This window comes from Molossus molossus, unplaced genomic scaffold (assembly GCF_014108415.1).
Source record: "Molossus molossus isolate mMolMol1 unplaced genomic scaffold, mMolMol1.p scaffold_m16_p_7, whole genome shotgun sequence".
NCBI lineage: Eukaryota > Metazoa > Chordata > Mammalia > Chiroptera > Molossidae > Molossus > Molossus molossus.
In genome coordinates this window covers 25,459,379-25,477,668 of record NW_023425401.1, presented here as the reverse complement: position 1 = coordinate 25,477,668, position 18,290 = coordinate 25,459,379, and the positions used below count along the sequence as shown (strand labels likewise).

At 38.3% G+C, this 18,290-nt stretch overlaps 1 protein-coding gene across 1 annotated transcript in view; it reads right to left on the bottom strand.

Moving 5' to 3' along the window:
* The window catches only part of VWDE (von Willebrand factor D and EGF domains), a 120,177-nt gene that overhangs the window by 62,484 nt on the left and 39,403 nt on the right, over positions 1-18,290 (bottom strand). Inside the window, exons 2-3 of the mRNA XM_036247431.1 lie at positions 6,599-6,783; positions 4,763-4,994 (exon numbers count right to left, since the gene is read on the bottom strand). Coding sequence (XP_036103324.1) covers positions 4,763-4,994; positions 6,599-6,783 — 417 coding nt within the window. The remainder of the gene's footprint in view (positions 1-4,762; positions 4,995-6,598; positions 6,784-18,290) is intronic.

Below are 18,290 nucleotides of genomic sequence, written 5' to 3'. Positions count from 1 at the left end.
GTGATGGGGTTTTGTTGTTGTTGTTTTTTAATGGATAGATTTTAATTAGAAAAACAATTTCTCGAATAGTTTATATAATTATTTTTCAGTAAGGTCTGGTTTTCTGTATATCTCAAAAATTTTTTCACTTTATGTTTTTAAATATATTTTTAAAATATGTTTTTATTGAGAGAGGGAGAGTTATAGAAACATCAGCGTGAGAAACATTGATTGGCTGCCTCCTGCACGCCCCCTACTGGGGATCAAGGCCACAACCCAGGCATGTGTCCTGGCTGGGAATCGAACCAGGACTTCTCAGTCCATGGGATGATGCTCAGTCCACTGAGTAACACTGGCCGGGTTTCACTTTAAGTTGTCAATGTATTGGCAGATTTCTTCACTATAACCTTTTTTAAAAAATACATGTTTTTATTTATTTTTTTCGAGAGAGAGAGGGAGAGAGAGAAAGAAGCATTGATGTGAGAGAGAAACATCGATTGGCTGCCTCCTGCATGCCCCTTCTGGGGATCAAACCCACAACCCCAGGCATGTGTCCTGACATTGAACAGGACCCCCCAGTCCATGGAAGGACACTCAGTACACTGAGCCACACCAACTGGTCTATAACTCTTTTTTTTTTATTCTTGTAATATCTGTAGAATATAGTTATATCTCTCTTTTATTCCTGATATTTATAAGATTGGCTAGAGTATTATTAATTTTATTGAATTTCTCAAAGATCAACTTTTGATTTTTCTTTAATCTTTTCTTTGTGTGTCCTGATTCATTGGCTTTCACACTGATCATTATTTCCATTTGTCTGCTTACTCAGGGTCTCATCTGTACTTCTTCTAGTCCCATAATGAGTATAAGCTGGGTTTTTTAATTTGTGACCTTTCTTATTTTCCAATATAGATGTTTGGTGTGGTTTCCTTTATATTAACTTGGAACTTTTTCTAATATTCACATTTCCTTAAATTAGGGCCCAGATGTGATCTATCCTGGTAAATGTTTCAAGTGCACATCAATGAAGAATATTGATGTGCTATTGTTTTTAGAATCTTCTCTAAATGTTATTTAGATCATGTTGGCTGATAATTTTTCTAGTTTCCTTTTTTGCTGTTTTTGTTTCTACCCATTCAATTAATTATTGTCAGATGGGTGTTGATCTCCAACATTAACTCCAGATTTGTCTATTTCTTCTTAAAAATCTGTTTTGTTTTATGTACTTTGAACCTCTGTTATTATGTACATAAGTATTTATAATTGTTATGTCCTGTTGTTTAACTGATCTTTTTGTCATTAGAAAATGACCCTTGTTTTTCTAAGTAATATCCTTTGCTCTGTAATGTACTCTGTCTAATATTAATATAGCCGCTGTAGATTTCATGTGATCCATTTTACCTAGAATCATATTTTTCTATATTTATACTTTAAAGTATATGAGGTTAAAAAATCTTATTTTTCTTTATAAAGTTGGTTCATCTGAACAGCCTGTAGTTGGGTCTTGCTTTTTTTTTTTTAAATCCAATCTGACTTTCAATTGGGTATTTAGACCACATATATAGGGGTGGGAAAAAGTAGGGTTACAATGCTTGTATGGAAAATAATACAATAGTTACTAAATAATAATGCAAGCCTGGCCAGTATGGCTCACTGGTTGAGCGTCAACCCATGCACCAAGAGGTCATCGGTTCAATTCCCAGTCAGGGCACATGCCCAGGTTGTGGGCCTGATCCTCAGTGGGGGGGCATGCGGGAGGTGGCTAATCAATGTTCTTTCTCATTGATGTTTCTATCTCTCTCTCCCTCTCCCTTCTTCTCTCTTTTAAAAAAAAAAATCAATAAAGAAAAAAATAATAATAATGCAAGAAAAACTTTCACATACAACTGTAAACCTATTTTTGCCCACCTCTGCATTTAATATGCTTACTGATATCTTAAGATTTAAATGTATCATATTGTTATCTGTTTTGTATTTGTCCTGTTGCTACTTTTCACCTTTCTTTCAATCTTCAAAAGATTAAGTATATGCTAGGATTTTATTTTATCTCCTTTGTTGGCTGAACTATAATATTTTATCTTAGTAGGTGCTCTAGGGTTTATTTCATTGATACAATGCCTCCTCATGTATAGCACATGCCTAACTAACTTGCTAACTAGAAGTATGAAAAATGTGAAAACTATCTTCCCATGGATTCTTCTAAATAAATAACATATAAAAATATTTTTGTTTAAATGGCTCTATCACAAAAATTTTGAATTAATGTTTATTTTCTTATTTAGCTTCTAGAAGTCTCTAACAGTAGATAAATAGTATGAAAATTATACATGAATTAAAAAAACAAAACAGTCATGAGAATATATTTGTAAGTAAAATTTTTTCTTTAATGTTTGCTGCTTTATGATTTTGAAATAAATGTGACTGATTGTTGCCTATCCAATAGCTACCAAAGTGCTATTGCATAAGGGCAGGAATATGTCCAACTAAAAATACTACATTTCATAAACTGTCTTTAAGGCAGAGATAAGCCAGAAAATTCTTCTAAAGTACTTGTGATAGTCTCTTTTCAAATAAGCTCCTTAAAAGGAAGTAGGTTTTAGTTAGCACAAGCCCTCTCTGACCCTCTGGGCTTTCCCTTTTGTCCGATCTAAAATGAAGATAAAAAGGCTAAAATTGGACCCTCATCCTGTCACCCTGGAAAGAAAGCCCAGAGACTCATGGAGACCTGTGCCTGGCATTTTAAAATGGCCACATCACCATCAGCAGTGAACATCTGCTCCAGATTCACAGCAAGCAAGGAAAAGAAAGCCTTAATTAGATTAAGTGGCTGGCACTTTAGTTTGCCATCTATGCAGTCGAATTCAAATTCTAAACGGTATTTCAAGGTAAGCTTTTAGTGGCAAGACAGAGAGCATAATTCATGTATATGTCTGATTAATAACTTCTACATTAACAGTGAAAATAAAAACCACTTCCCAGAAATTCCCTCTCCCAAAACCAGAAGGAGGACTTGAATATGGGAAAAGAGAGAAATGATTTTGAATATTTAAACTTGAGAACTTTAGTGGGTGGTAGTGACATTACAAAACAGGAAATATTTTTTGAATTTTAAATTTATATCATAAAATGCAAATTTTAAATATTGAATATTTATGCCTTGGCCTGTTTGGGTTAGCAGTTAGATCGTTGGCCCTCAGACCAAAGAGTCTTGGGTTTGATTCCCAGTCAAGGGCATGTCCCTGGGTTGCAGTTTTGATCCCCAGCCCTGGTTAGGGCCATGTGGAGGCAGCCAATCAATATATCTTTCTCACATTGATGTTTCTCTCTCTCTCTCTCCCTTCTTCCCTTCCACTCTACCTAAGAATCAATGGAAAAAAATCATTGGGTGAGGATTAACAAACAAATATATATATTGAATTTTTAAATTCAATGTAAACAACTATAGCTTTTCTGTTGAAATTATTATTTGTATTTTATGGTATTTTCTGGTGTGAAAGTTTTGTTTTCATTTTTAGTAGTTGTCAGTGTTTTTTAAATTAGTGTAGCTAATTTTTTTTCCTCATTGAAACACCTACAGAATTTCCCACAAATATTTGATAATGTTACTTGAAATTTTACGATATTATTATTTTTTTTGGCAAGAGTATGGAGAAATACCCATTATCTTGACCACCCAGTGAAGCTGATCTATCTCTCTGGATTTTCTTTTCAGTGACAGTCTATTAACTGAGCAGATGCTAAGCTTCCATATTGAACATACTGCTTTCAGCCAGCTTTAGCTAGCCAGCAGCTGTGTAAAACATGTGATTTACTGTCTCACTCTCTCAGAATTATTCTGCAAAGATTTCTCAATGCACAGCAAATAAAATCCAGAGTTTCCTAAGTGTCAGGCCTTGCTGCCCTTCCAAATCCATGTCCTGTTATGTTCTCCCTCACTCTGTGAGACCCACCATCTCTGTCCTGTTTTCACTCTTGCGAGAACACGACATTCTTCTCACCTTAAGGTCTTCCTTGTATTGTTGCTCTCTGGGTTGTGCTTCCCCTCATTCTATCTGACCAAGGCTTGTTTACCCTCAAATTCTCAGTATGAATGCCCTGTTCTCAGAAGAGGCTTTCTCTCGTGACATTCATTAGCATTTTATCCTCCCCTCACCTCCAGTATTCTCATCGACAGCAAATTTTAATATTTTCATCCATACCATTAATTGCAATTTGTAGTTGTCTATTCTTTGGCACTGTTTTGCTGTAGCTGTGTTTTTTGGGGTTATCTAGTTTGGAAAGTCTAACACCTCAGGATGAAATGCTCATAGGTATTACTCATATAATTATTATTATTTGCAAGTGTTTGCCTAGTTTAATAACACTGGTCTATAACAGTATGTTCTAGCATTTTCAGTCTTCTCTATATGAATTTGCTCATGGTTAGACTGGGGTTGTGGCTGTTGAGGAGGAATACCGTGAAGGAGAAATGCCCTTGTTATTGCATGTTGTCTGTAGATAAATGACATCAACATACATTTTCATCAATGATATTAACCTTTGATACTTTCACATCCACAAATATTTGGAGGATTTTAAAATCTTGAGAAAGAATCCTAAACTAATCTGACCAATTTAAACTAGAAATTTAGCTTCACTCGAGCAATAACAGTAAACTAAATGTCTTGAGCTTTGCATTATATAGCTCCATCCATACAGCCTACCCAGAGAATGGCACAAACACACCAGCATACACAGTTCTGTGATTAGCAGTTCATGTGGATTACCCATGTTTTCTTACCTTCTGCACAATATCCCATACATCCCTGAGTGGGCTGTAGTAAGTACACAAAAAATTGTCCACAGTTTCTTACAAACACCGGAATTTGAAAAAGACAGCAGTCTTTCGTGGTGCTCAGCAAAAACTGCCACGTGGCACAAGCTGTCAGTTGCTTGATCTCCCCAGGTGCAGGCAGTGTTTCTGACTCTCTCAGAGACAGCCAGATGGGAGCTTGTGTTCCACAGTGGTTCATCTTTCGCATCAGAGAAGACAAATGATGAAAGTCTAATTTATTTTCATACATGGTAGATAAAGCAATTTTGCATTTTCTTCTAAACAGTCTTTAAAACATTCAATTATCAATCTATTGTTTATTGTTTTAAATCTTCAGCCAAGGATATTTTTCCATTTATCTTCAGATAACGTGGGAGGGGGAGAGAGAGAGAGAGAAATAAAGAAACATCACTCTGAGAGAGACACATCAATTGGTTGCCTCCCACATGACCCAGACCAGGACCAGAGACCGAACCATAATCGAGGTTCGTGCCCTTGACTGGAATGAACCTGCCACTCTTTGGTCTGAGCCAATACTCTAACCGCTGAGCGAAACCTGCCAGTGCTATCAATCTAATTTTTAAAATTTTGTTTAAATATCTAATAGCTTGGTCCGGCCAGTGTTGCTCAGTGGTTAAGCATCAACCCAAGCAGCATGAGGTTGCCAGTTTGATTCCAGGTCAGAACACATGCCCAAGTTGTGGGCCTGATCCCTAGTGGGGGGCGTGCAAGAGGCAGCCTATCGATGTTTTAAAAAAAAGTCAGGGGAGAAGGAAAGGATTGTTCAAAATCTGGAGAAAACAATTGGTTGGAAATTTGGAAAAAATGAAGTTAAAGTCTCACTTGAAGCCAATTTTCAAAATCCGTTTCAGATGGAAAGTAGAATTAAATAGAAAATTAACCCAGGAAAAATGAGAGACTTTATGATTTGGAAAGAACAGAGGCATTTACTAAATGCAGGACCTAGAGCACTTAACATCCTTTGCTTTTGTATTAGGTGAATTGTAATACCCCACTTCACAGTGCTGTGAAGTATAAATAAAATAATGTATATGGCCCTGGCCGATTTGCCTCAGCAGTTAGAGTGTCAGCTCTGCGGTCCAGAGAGACCCAGGTTCGGTTCCCACTAAGGGCATGTACCTCGGTTGCAGTTTGTTCCTGGCCCTGGTTGGGTCATGCAGGTGGCAACCACTCGATGTGTCCCTTTCATGTCAATGTTTCTCTCTCTCTCTCTCTCCCTCCCACTCTATCTGAACAAAAAATGGAAAAATGTCCTCGGGTGAGGATAAAAAATAAATAAAATAAAATAATGTATATGGCACACTTCTACATAGAAATGACTCAATAATTGTTAGTCAGAATGTAATTCTTAATATTATTATTTCCATGCTTAAGAGCAAAGGAAAAGATCAATCATTAGATTAAATAATTTAAAAATTATAAGACAAATACGAGTTAAATAAGGAGAAAATTACTTCCTAATAACATTATATGTAGTATATATTATATTATTTATTTATTTATATATTATTATTTATTGTCACATTATTTTATTTCTTATTTTATTTTAACCATGTAATATCCATTAAAAAGTTCTAAGATCACAAATGGGCAAAATACGATTACTATCTTTATTCCATAACATAATAAAGGATATGGGAATACTCCAGATTAATTCAATCTTGATACAAAATTAAAATAATAAGTCAGCATGGAAAATAAACTGGTTGTAATAAGATTCAATCCTCCCATGAAAAAAATACATAAGAAAAAGAGCATATAGTTCATAGTGAGTTAAAATACCTCGACACATTTTGTAGGCATCTCAGCAGGTCTGTCGAAGATGAGAAATCGATACCATCCAGCAGCAAGGGAATGGTCACATATCAGGTCTTGAGTGGCTGACTGCTGGAGGTGCAGTGAGTCAAAATGGACACTTCTGTGAGGGTTCTGAAGTACCCGGTGCCCCCCGGGAGAGCACTCCTGAGCTAGGATGGAAAGATAGGTGTCTTTATGGAAGTGTGTTCTTTGTTAAAATAGTTCAGTACTCAATGAAAATTGATTCCCAAAACAAAAATAAATCAAATCAACCTATAACTGTACATAAAGCCCGTCTGAAACGCCAGGGTCTTTTAATAGTTAAAGATGACTTACCTTGAATTTTTCATAAATACAATAAACCAATCAACAAACTCTTTAGACTGCCTTTTTAAAATGTACTTAAATTCAAGAACTTTATGTAATTTGAGCAAGCGATACGTTTTATAAAATTTATTTTTTAGTTACAGTTGACATACTATATATTAGTTTCAGGTGTAGGACATAGCAGTTTGGCATTTATATACTTTATAAACTGATAAGTTCGACATACAATACTGCTGATGGATGTTGCATTAGGATTTATTTATTTCTACCCATTGAAATTCCAGGCCCTACAAAGATTCTTCTTGAGAATGATCCTCTAGGTTTGAATGCCATCACTGAGCTCCATGGCCTGCTTTCCTCTGCAGTAGCCACGTGCCCCCCAAACCCCGTTTCTGCCAGGTCACAGAAAACAATAAATTAAACCAATCTTTTGATGCCAATCTAATTTTTGTACAGTGCCCTCCTACGGATGTTTCCTGCATTCTTTAGTGCAGGAAAGAATATAAAGATTTTAAAGTTTTTAAAGATAAACTGTTGGAGTCCATTTTTATTACTAAGCACAGGAAAAGGAATGGGGTGAAGGGGAACAGTTTTGAATGAGAAGAAAATACCAAGGAGAAAGGGAAATTTCTGTAGTTGTTTTAGGGAAGCCATTTTGAGCAGCTGTTGGCCTGGAAGATACTTTTTCTCTCAAATCTACAAAGGCCAAACATAAAGCTCCTCTTCCCAGCATAGAGGATGCAGCGAAAACAGTATTACTTTAGAAATACAGCTCTTCTTTGCTCCTGATTCCCAAATAATAAGAAACACAAGGAACCACCGTTATTTGCGTGCTAGAATACCTTGTTGACATGGTAGGTAGAAAATCTCCAAATATTGGATATATTTTTTTAAGGAAAACACTATAATAAAGACAATATCTATGAAATAGAAATGTGACATTAAAATATCAGTCATTACTAAAGTACTTCACTGTGAAATACATTAATCTGAATAAAACTCTCAAATATTTAATATATAATTTTAGGTTACAGAATCATTAATAAACCAAAATCAGTTTCTGAACTTAATAAGGAGCACAGAAAATTTGAGATATTAATTTGCAAATAAATATCACAAGTGGAGCATATCAAAATTATTATCATTTTCTTGCTTTTTAGTTATAACAATTAAATTGTACAAAAGGTATTGTTTTGCAAGATAAAAGCTCTCCCAAAATAATATTTTTAGTAAAAAATTTTAGAAATGAGCACAAAAGGCCCCTCTTCTTTTTGTCTCTTGTTCCACCAGCTTTAAATTTCACAAGAAGAATTTGATCTAAAAGGCTCTCGTGACTTTGACAATCTCAAGCTGTCAACGTACATAAATATTTTATAAAATGAGTATGAATAGGGGATGTACAGTCATTTCATTTAATTTTGAAATAACTCTAAAATCTTGTCAATACCAGAATATTTCACCTGGTTAGAAACTAAGGACAATATTTTAAAAAGAGATTACTAGTGAAGTTTACATGAATTATTGAAATGTTTTCTCTGATCTCCTTGCAACAGAATTTTTGTCTTGGGAAAAAAGTCAATACCTTTTTGTTTATTTTGTGCAGTATTTCTCCTTTCTAAGTGCCTCTGTAGTTCCCACATGTCCTCTAAATTTGCTGCTTTGAAGAAATATTTTCTTTGATGACATTGTATGTTTTCCTTTTATTGAATTTCTTGTGGTGACAGTTGTTAACAAAATTATACAGGTTTCAGGTGCACAATTCTACAACACATCATCTGTACATTGTATTGTGTCTTCATTGATCCAATTCAAGTCTCTGTTCATCATCATTTATCCCCCCATAGCCTCCTCTACCTTTCCCCAACTCCCCCAAGCAACCACCACACTGTTGTCTGTGTCCATGAGTTTCTCTCTCTCTCTCTCTCTCTCTCTCTCTCTCTCTCTCTCTCTCTCTCTCTCTCTGCTCAATCTCTTCACCAGGTCCATCTCCCTATATAAGTTGAAGTAGGCATGGGATTCCTAGCATATGCTTGTTTTTTTAGACAAGAAAATCAAGATGCTCAAAAGTTTGGTGTGTTTGGAGCTATCACTGTGCATCAACATACTGGCATATTGTGTGTCTGTAATAATTTGTGTCCAGAGATTTTACTGGGTTTTAAATGGTCCATTTATCTAGAGTACTTGCTTTTTTTCAAAATATTGTTTGTCTGGCACAACTGTGCATTTGAAGGAGCAAATCTACCTAACATACATATTAATATGTATAGACTAGTACATTTGTTTGGGTGCATTTTGGTGTTGGCCATACAATTGAATTTACCACCACTTCCCACTTCTTAAAAAGTTTCGATCATGGTCTGTTCTAGCTGCTAACGTGACCCGAGGCAAACATGGTATCGGGTCTTGCTGGGATGCAGTTTCTCAGTGCTCCAGAGTGATCTCTGACACAGATGTTTAGGCCATGAGAAGCATCCCAGCCACACGAGATGGGGAGTCCATCACTATTTGTCATAACTATACCCTATTTGCCACAATTCTGAATCACACAGTCAGTATTCCAATAAGGGAAGATGACTGTTAATTCTGCCCTTGAGAGCCTCACATTCTAGACTCTTACCCTCTCATTGCACCTCTACCCAAGACTGAAGGATTCTAGACAACTGTCATTCCAATAGCTCCCTCCTCCTCCCTTTGCATCTACAAATAGTGAGGGCTTGTATGAGGCACCAGCCTTAGAGGATTTGGGCTGTCACTCCAGGATTTCCCATCCAAAGGCTGACATGAAAGCAACATTTACCCTCTCCGAAATGTAGGAATAACAACAACAATAATAATACCTAGCCAACAAGCAAGATGTTATAAATATTGTTAATCTCAAGTTCAATTCAATTAGTCACAATCCACAGCTCCCCAGACCCTTGGTGCTGGGAAGACAAGCCCAGCACAGGGATTGCACAGGCGCCAGAGGAGTGGTTTTAGGACGACGTCGGATCTGCTCCTGGCTTCAGAGCACCACCTGGGGTGCCATGGAATGTCGACGGAAGGTTGGCGCCAGTTTAAACGCCAGCAGGAATCCCCAGTTTGGGGTGTGGTGAAGAAGGAAAGTTTGTTTAGTGCAAACCCCCCAACAGTAATACAGCATGGCTGTGGAAACTGGATGGTGCTACACCGGGGCTGCTGTGGAAACGGCAGGCAGTGAGGCTACCCCAGGACGACCCCTCTCCAGCCGGGTGGCTCGGCTCGGCTCTGCCCCGCCAGGCATCGGTCGGCCCGCCCACCCCGCCCGGTACGGTGCCCGGCGCTCTGTCCCGCTGCGAGATCGCCGGCTCCGGGCTGATCTGCGGGGATCTGCGGGGATCTGCGGGGACCTGCGGGGACCTGCTCCAGCCAGCCGTCTTTGGTGTTTCAGCTCCAGCCCGGGAAACGCAGTTTCAGCCTTTGGCCTTCGTCTTCAGTGGAAAGTCTATTTCATTGTATTTTAAACTTTTCTTTGTCGTGGATAAAGAAGTGGGAGGGGTGCTATTCCCCCAGTAGAGATCTCTTTTACAGTAATAAAAACGGATTCTAACAGACATACAAAAATACCACAAAATTTAAGCTGATTTATTGTAGGACTAAAATGTTAATCCATTAATTATTTCCTCTGAGGAGTGCGGTGGAAATCCCGTAGTTTGAATGTTACTCTTCATATAATTCGTATCCAATTGCAGCTAGGATACCTCACATATTCAGGAAAAGTTTCTTACGTTAAATTAAAGGAGTCTTGAGCAGGATATCAGCAGGAAACAATAGAACAAAATCAGAACCGAGGATCTTAAAGTAGAAGAGGAGGCAACCTACTGCGCAATAAGGAAAACTGAAGAACAGCAAGGCTGTAAAGTGACCAAAGACGCAGGTGGACAGAGCAGAAGTCGGTGAGGGACAAATATGAGAAACGGCCATAAATATGCACAGGATGCCCCACATGTCACCCTGGAAGCCCCTTCTCCCAAAGGTCCAGGCGTCACCCCTGCACTCCCATCCCCAGCGCCCTACCTCGCCGACCATTCCCTGGGTCCAGGAGCATCAGTGCCAGCGCCAGCGCCCAAACTCCTCCAGGCATCGCTGCTGCCACGGGTAGGGGCGAATGCGTCGAGAGCCCCGGCTGTGGGTGCAGGGAGGATGGGGCCACCACAGCCACTAAGCCCTCCTATCACAGCACTTTCTCAGTCTGTTCCTGCTCGGCCTTCGGCGTAGCTGATTGTCCTTGCACTGGAACCTTTCCAGGGACGACGCCAGGAGCCTGGTGTCTCTTCCCTCCCAGCCCCGGCTTGCCAGCTAAGAAGCCACGCCCAACTTGCCCCAGGAGACAGGTACGCCCACGAGTTCCCGCTTTGGGACCTTAGGTGTCAGCAGCACTCGCACATCCAGGGGACACGCTCCCAGGATATAGACTGGCACTTGGTTTCTGGCTGTTTGAACCAATGCTTCAGGGAAACGTGGTAATCCTAGAAACTATTCAGATGGCCCTCCAATGAAAGAAGTCACAAAATTCTGTTGAAAGGGGCAGTGCCCCATCAGACCTGCAGATTAATTTTTAATCTGGTAATCGGGTTGCTTGCTTGCTCCCCAAAGGCGAACATGCCTCTCAGAAGTTGCTCCTCCCACCTCAGGCCCCAGAGACGAAGGATAAAAATATTGCAATAGTAGCTGTTCTCTTCCTCTACTTCTGTGACAGGTTTTCAAAAGGGAAGGGAGGTTATTTAGACATTTTCCAAACTCATAGAGTCAGTCATTGTGTATTTGTTGACTAATGATCCTCAGAGCTCTCTCAGTGGTCCAGTGGTGACCCAGTGACTCAGGATTAGGTCACATGATGCCCAAGGTTGCCTTGGGGATGGTCTGCAAGCTGAAGTTGTCTTCAGATGTGTAGTAGCTTTTTAAAAAGCTGATTCTGCACTATGTTATTAAATAAAACCTCATTCCCCTAGTTTTCCTTTGGCAGCCTCAGTTCTAGAGTCCCCTTATTCTCCACTTGGAACTTTGCCCTCAGAGCCTGCAGCTGAGGGGAAAGAGCACACTGGGTACAGAGGTAGTTCCGGGTTCCCATTGCGTGCCAGGGTTCAGGACAGAGTTCTGCCTATACAGATTTGTAGGATGAAGCTTGGACTAGGCATGGTGCTAAAGACAGGAGGTGCCTAAATACACAGATAAATTACTTTTAAAATCATTGATAATTATTTTATTTGAAAGAGAAATTGTCATTTAAAAGTTTAAAACCTGGCCCGGCCAGTGTGGCTCAGTGGTTGAGCGTTGACCCATGCACCAAGAGGTCACCAGTTCGAATTCCAGTCAGGGCCAAGTGTGGTGTGGGCCCAGTCCCCAGTGGGGAGCATTCAGGAGGCAGCCAATCGATATTCTCTCTCATCGATGTTTCTATCTCTCTCTCCATCTCCAATAAAGAAAAAAAGTTTAAAACCTGTTTTCAAAAGCAGATGCACCATCTTGGAAAGAAATTTATTTGTGGTGCACAAAACTTGTGTGGGACCCCTTTTACATTCAGAGAAGGCACCCAATCATCTAGAACAAAAATGAAACATAACTTTCGTGGGGGTAGGCAGGTGATTTTTATCTTAAAATCTAATTGTGGAAGAATAATTTAATGTGAGCAGGATGAAATCATGGAGATTTTTAGTGCACATCTTTGGTTTCAGCTTATAAAGCCCTAATAAAAGTGGGACAGAAAAATAAACATTAATTTTCTCAGTATATTTGTAAAATCACCAGGAATAAAGAAGTGGCTAGAATCAGGGTTAAATTGTAACAGGTTCTTGGTAAATTTATTATCGAGCAATGTCTGTAGACATGCAGTCAACTTTTATACTTTCCTGGAGCACAGCATCACTTACCTAACTTTTAACAAACCCTGAGCATGCAATTTAAATCATAGTAGGTCTCATTTCCTGCCTCCATTTGTGATTGCTGAATACCACTTTATGAGTTTACAATAGACACAGAACAAATTTTCCTCCAAATAGGTGAGTTAAGATTGAAAAAAAACCCAAAAACCTGAAACCGACTTGAATTGTTTTTCAAATCTCCATGGAAAATTTATGTAAACGAGCTTTGGGTCTGCAAGGATATACTGAATAAAAAAGTAGTTACAGGGCTTGGTGATAAACAAATAAGGTGTAAAAATGTTGTTTTAACATATATCTAGCGGGGTGCATAAAAATTGGTATAAGACTAAAATTTTTTTTAACTTTATTTTTGAAAGAGAGAAAAAAACAATATCTGCCTGGTATCCTAATTATAAATACTGACAGTACTTGTAAAATGCAGTAAATATTGCCAAGAGAGAAATAATAAGGAATGTTGAGGGAAGAAGAAAAGAGCTAATAAATACAATATAACTTGAATGAAAAGAGAAGCCTATCAGGAGAAAATGTCCAATGATGATTTCCTTGGGGTAAAAATCAACTCCGTTCTTGTCAGGTTCATTTCCAAAATGATGACCGTGTATGGGCGAGACCCCAAATTCAAGGGACAGAAAGACACAGTGACTAAGTCCATAAACCCTGAAGTCAGGACACCTGGGTTCTAATCTGAGATCTGCTAATAGCAGCTAGTTCTTTACTGGCTGTGTAACCTCGGATGGCACACTTCACTCCTCCTAACCTCACTTTTCAGTACAGTGGGAAGGAGAGTAATTATGTCTCCCTCATAGAATTTAAGAAACAAAAGTGTACGCCTGTGGAGGTGGTGTGGGAAAAGGGCCTGGAAAAGAGCTTAGATAAATGTCTGGCACAGAGTAGGTAATGCGAATGTATATAATAGTTTGTTGTTAATAAAACAAAGGTGCAAAACCACATAATTATACTTTTTCTTATATATTGTTATTATATAAAGGTATATCTTTTTTTCCGCATTATCCTATTATAATACACAGTATAATTTGGAGTGCCTTTACTAAAAACACACACATTTATATAATGTACGGATTTCTTGGTCTATGTATGTTTTACTAAATGAGAGAGTCTTGCTCTCTCCTTATGCATCTTTTTGGGGGAGTCAGAGAAATAGTATCGGAGAAGAGGATGACGTCAAGCTCAATACTTGAACTTTACAAATTAACGCCTTGGCTCTGGCCCTGAGTGTATATTGGGGAAACCATTGCTTCCAGACAGACACTAAATGAAACAGACATATTGCTCTCAACAACAGAATATTCCTTTTTGTTAACGAGGAGTCAACTAGAAATTTGCTATGTTAAAGAAAATTTATTGAGAACATCCATTAACTGTGAATTTTATGTTTGTTGTGGCATGCCTTTAGAAAATAATATGAATAAGCTGGGAGAGAGTAACTGCATGCCTGTCATGAATGCTGGTTATAAGTATGAATCTTTCTATATCCATGTTCATAGCAGCATAATTCACAATAGCGAAAATGTGGAAGAAACCCAACAAAATATGGTATAATATACATACAATGAAATATTGTTCCCTTTTAAAAGGGAAGGAAATTCTAATACAAGCTACAAACATGAAGAAACCTTGAAGACATTATGCTAAGTGAAATAAGCCAATCACCAAAGGACAAATACTGTATGATTCCACTTAAATGAAGTACCTAGAGCAGTCAAGTTCATAGACAGAAAATAGAATGGTGGTTGCCAAGGGCTGACAGGAGGGGGCATTGGCAAGTTATTGTTTAATGGGTACAGACAGAGTTTCAGTTCAGAAAGATGAAAAAGTTCTGGAGATGGATGGTGATGATTCTTACACAGCAGTGTGGATATACTTACTGCTACTGAACTATATATTTTAAAATGCTTAAAATGATAAATTTGTGTTATGTATATTTTGCCACAATAGGAAAAAAATTTCTAATGAATCTTTCACCCATTAACTAGAAAGCAAGCCCTTTATATAAACAGATCTCAACATCATTGACTCCAAAGACATTTCTTGGATATATTCAGTAGAGTAGACAGGTTTAATCCCTGATTAAGTTTACTTTTGGACATAAATTCATATTCATAGAGGTTGACAAACTGATTACGTGTCAATCAGCCATGCAGAACTACGCAGACTGCAACATGGTGACATAGCTTTAGCAGCTAAGCAATTTTCCTCTCTTACAGATCAGAATATTTCACAGAAGGCTTAGAAGTTACGTTTCAGAGGTTTTGTTTCAGTCATTTAATACAATAAAATCAACTTTTAAAAATAGTTATTTTAATCAGTTGTGTCAATTTAATATTTTTCACAATGTGATTTAAAATGAGATTGGAATATTTAAGTTCCTTTGCATAGTTAGAAGTGTGTATTTTCCCTTTCAACTGCCATTCATAGACATAAACAATACTGTTTGCATCTTAAATATATATTATCAAATACCTTCATGATTAAAATAGCTGCCTAGCAAGAGTCATGATTATATCTGAATGTTATTTAGATTCTTCTAGAAGCCTTCAATAAAATATTGTAGCAGGTGGAAAGCTGTGTGACATTCCTGTTTTTGTTTATATGATTTATGTTACCATCCTTTTCTAAATCATAAAGCATTTTTAGCCTCACAATTATAACTTGTAATATATAATTAGTTAAATTATATAACTATGGTAGGAATGTTTGATACCATTGGAGAAGTAATGTTTATTGTTTAGGCCATAAATAGTTAGATTTACAAAACAATGTAATAGAGGTCAGTAAATTTAATTTTTGTCCAGCTGTCTCAAACACCCACCCTAATCCACTTTGAAATAAGTCAGAATTTTACTGGATGCAAACTCATTATTTAAATAGTTATGTAATTTACATAACATAAAATTTACTTGTTTATAGTGTATAATTAATGAATGTTAGCATATTTACAGAGCTGTAGAAACACTACATCTAATTTTAGAACATGTTCATCACTGTAAAGATAAACCTGGACTTTGTGGGGGTCCAGAGGCAGCATAGGAAAACATGGTACTCACCTCCTCCCACAACCACATCAAATTACAACTAAACTACAGAACAACCATCATTCAGAACCACCTGAAATCTGGCTGAATCAAAGTCCTACAACTAGGGAATTAAAGAAGAAGCCACATGGAGACTGGTAGGAGGGGCAGAAAAACGGAACAGGTTGGTCCCATACCCATGTGTGGCGGTTTTTAATTGGAGGGATATCTTGGCTGTGGAGGTACCCCCTGAGGAGCAAGGAGTTCTAGGCTCACACCAGACCCTTCAGCCCAGGGTTCCAGCGCTGGGAAGAGAAGTCCTGTTCTTTGGGCTGGGGATCCTGGCGGAGTGACACAGAGGCTGCTGGAGTCCCAGGCAGTTCCTCTTAAAGTGCCAGTGCACGGACTTCCTCAGACTCACTCCCTCTGTGCTCCAGCATTGGGGCAGCAGGTTGAAATGAACCAGAGGCATATGGGGAAGAACTAACTTCTCTGGCATCAGGGCAAGAGCTGAGCCGGGTGGGGAGGAGATTTCTCCCAGAAAACAGAGCTGGCAGAAGCCATTGTTCCTTTGCTGATCCCTTCCCACCACAGAACCGACAGGCAGGCACCATATCTGAGTCTCCATCAACTTGGCTTGAGCATCAACCCATGCACTGAGAGGTCGCCGGTTCGATTCCTGGTCAAGGTACATCCCCAGTTTGCGGCTTGATCCCCAGTATGGGGGGGTGCAGGAGACAGCTGATCAGTGTTTCTCTGTCATCAATGTTTCTATCTCTCTTCCCCCTCTCCCTTCCTCTCTATCTAAAAAAAATCAATAAAAATATATATGAAAAAAAGAATGCAGACTGTGTGTTCGGGCAGATCTGTTCTAGAAATCCTAGCTCTGGACCCTGTGCATGTCTGCGTTCTCCTTTGTAACACAGGAGATAAATGCATCCTCCTAGGGCTGTGCTAAGGATTAACAGGGAGAGTGAATGAAAAGCACTTGGCCCATTCCTGGCACACAGTATTCACTTGATAAATGGAGCTATTATTAAATTTTAGGTTTTACTGAAAACTTTGATATGTGGTGTTAAAATAGACTACTTATGAGCATCATTTGGTAAGCATGATAACTATGCTCATATATGCATTTTTGCATATATACATCTATATATACATATACATCTCAGTTTTACCCTAAATGTTGTGACACTTAATATGGATGGGAAAGGAACTACACCTCAGAAGAAGCAAACAGGTGAATATAATTCACTGCAAAAGGAGAGTGAAAAATTAACATGTTGAAGAAACATGGCTTCTTATACATTATGTCATGTTGAACAAGGGTTTTAATGAAAGACTTCCAACAAAATGAAGCCTTTGAAAATGCCTCTTTCTTCCCCTTTAACTACCAAAGAAAATCACCAGTCTTGCTTCAGGGAGCTGAATTTCCTGTCTGTTATTTCTTAGAGCCACAGTTGCTCCTATGAGTGGCAGTTTCCACTCCAGACAGTAATAAAATAGGCATGTACCACTAACAAACTGTAATAAAAGGATTTTATAGATGATAGAGGACAGATTCCGAATTAAGTGAAAAGGGTTTCAAATAACAAATCACTATATTTAAGGTTCAATTCTTAAAATCAAGTGTATAGCTCATTGTTAGAAGCAGAGTATAAAATGCAAAGATTCCTGGAATTTCTTGGCAGAAAGATATGTTATAGTCCTTTTTCAACCTGATTATTTAAACAGTAATCAGCTTCTTTTAATGAATCAGCATAACTTACTCTTTTTTTCTAATTTTTTTTTCCTGTATTGATTTTTTTTTATCCTCACCTGAGGACATTTTTCTGTTCAGATAGAGGGGGAGAGAGAGAGAAGAAGAGAGGGAGAGAGAGAGAAACATCAACACGAAAGGGACACACCGAGTAGCTGCCACCCGCATGACCAACCAGGGTCTGGGACAAACTGCAACCAAGGTACGCATTTTCTGTATTGATTTTTAGAGAGAGAAGAAGGAAGAGGGACAGAGAGTCAGAAACATCGATGAGAGAGAACATCAACTGGCCACTTCCTGCATGCCCTGCACTGGGGATTGGGCCCATCACCTGGGCATGTGCCCTGACTGAGAATAGAACCAGCAACCTCTTGGTGCATAAGTTGATGCTCAACCACTGAGCCACACCAGCTGGACAGCATGACTTATTCTTAATTTCTGAAAACAATAGAGTAAGTATCAAACTGGCAGCACAGTTGTGTTTTATAATCTTATAATTAAATTAAACTTTCCTAAGAAATTGAAATATTTAGTAATAGTTATTGTATTTTTTTATTTAAATAAGTATTTATGTGGGCCAAAATTTTTTGAGTACTGTGGCTGAAACAAAAATAATGGGTGACTTAAAATTAATGAGAAAGCTGTGTCAGACAATT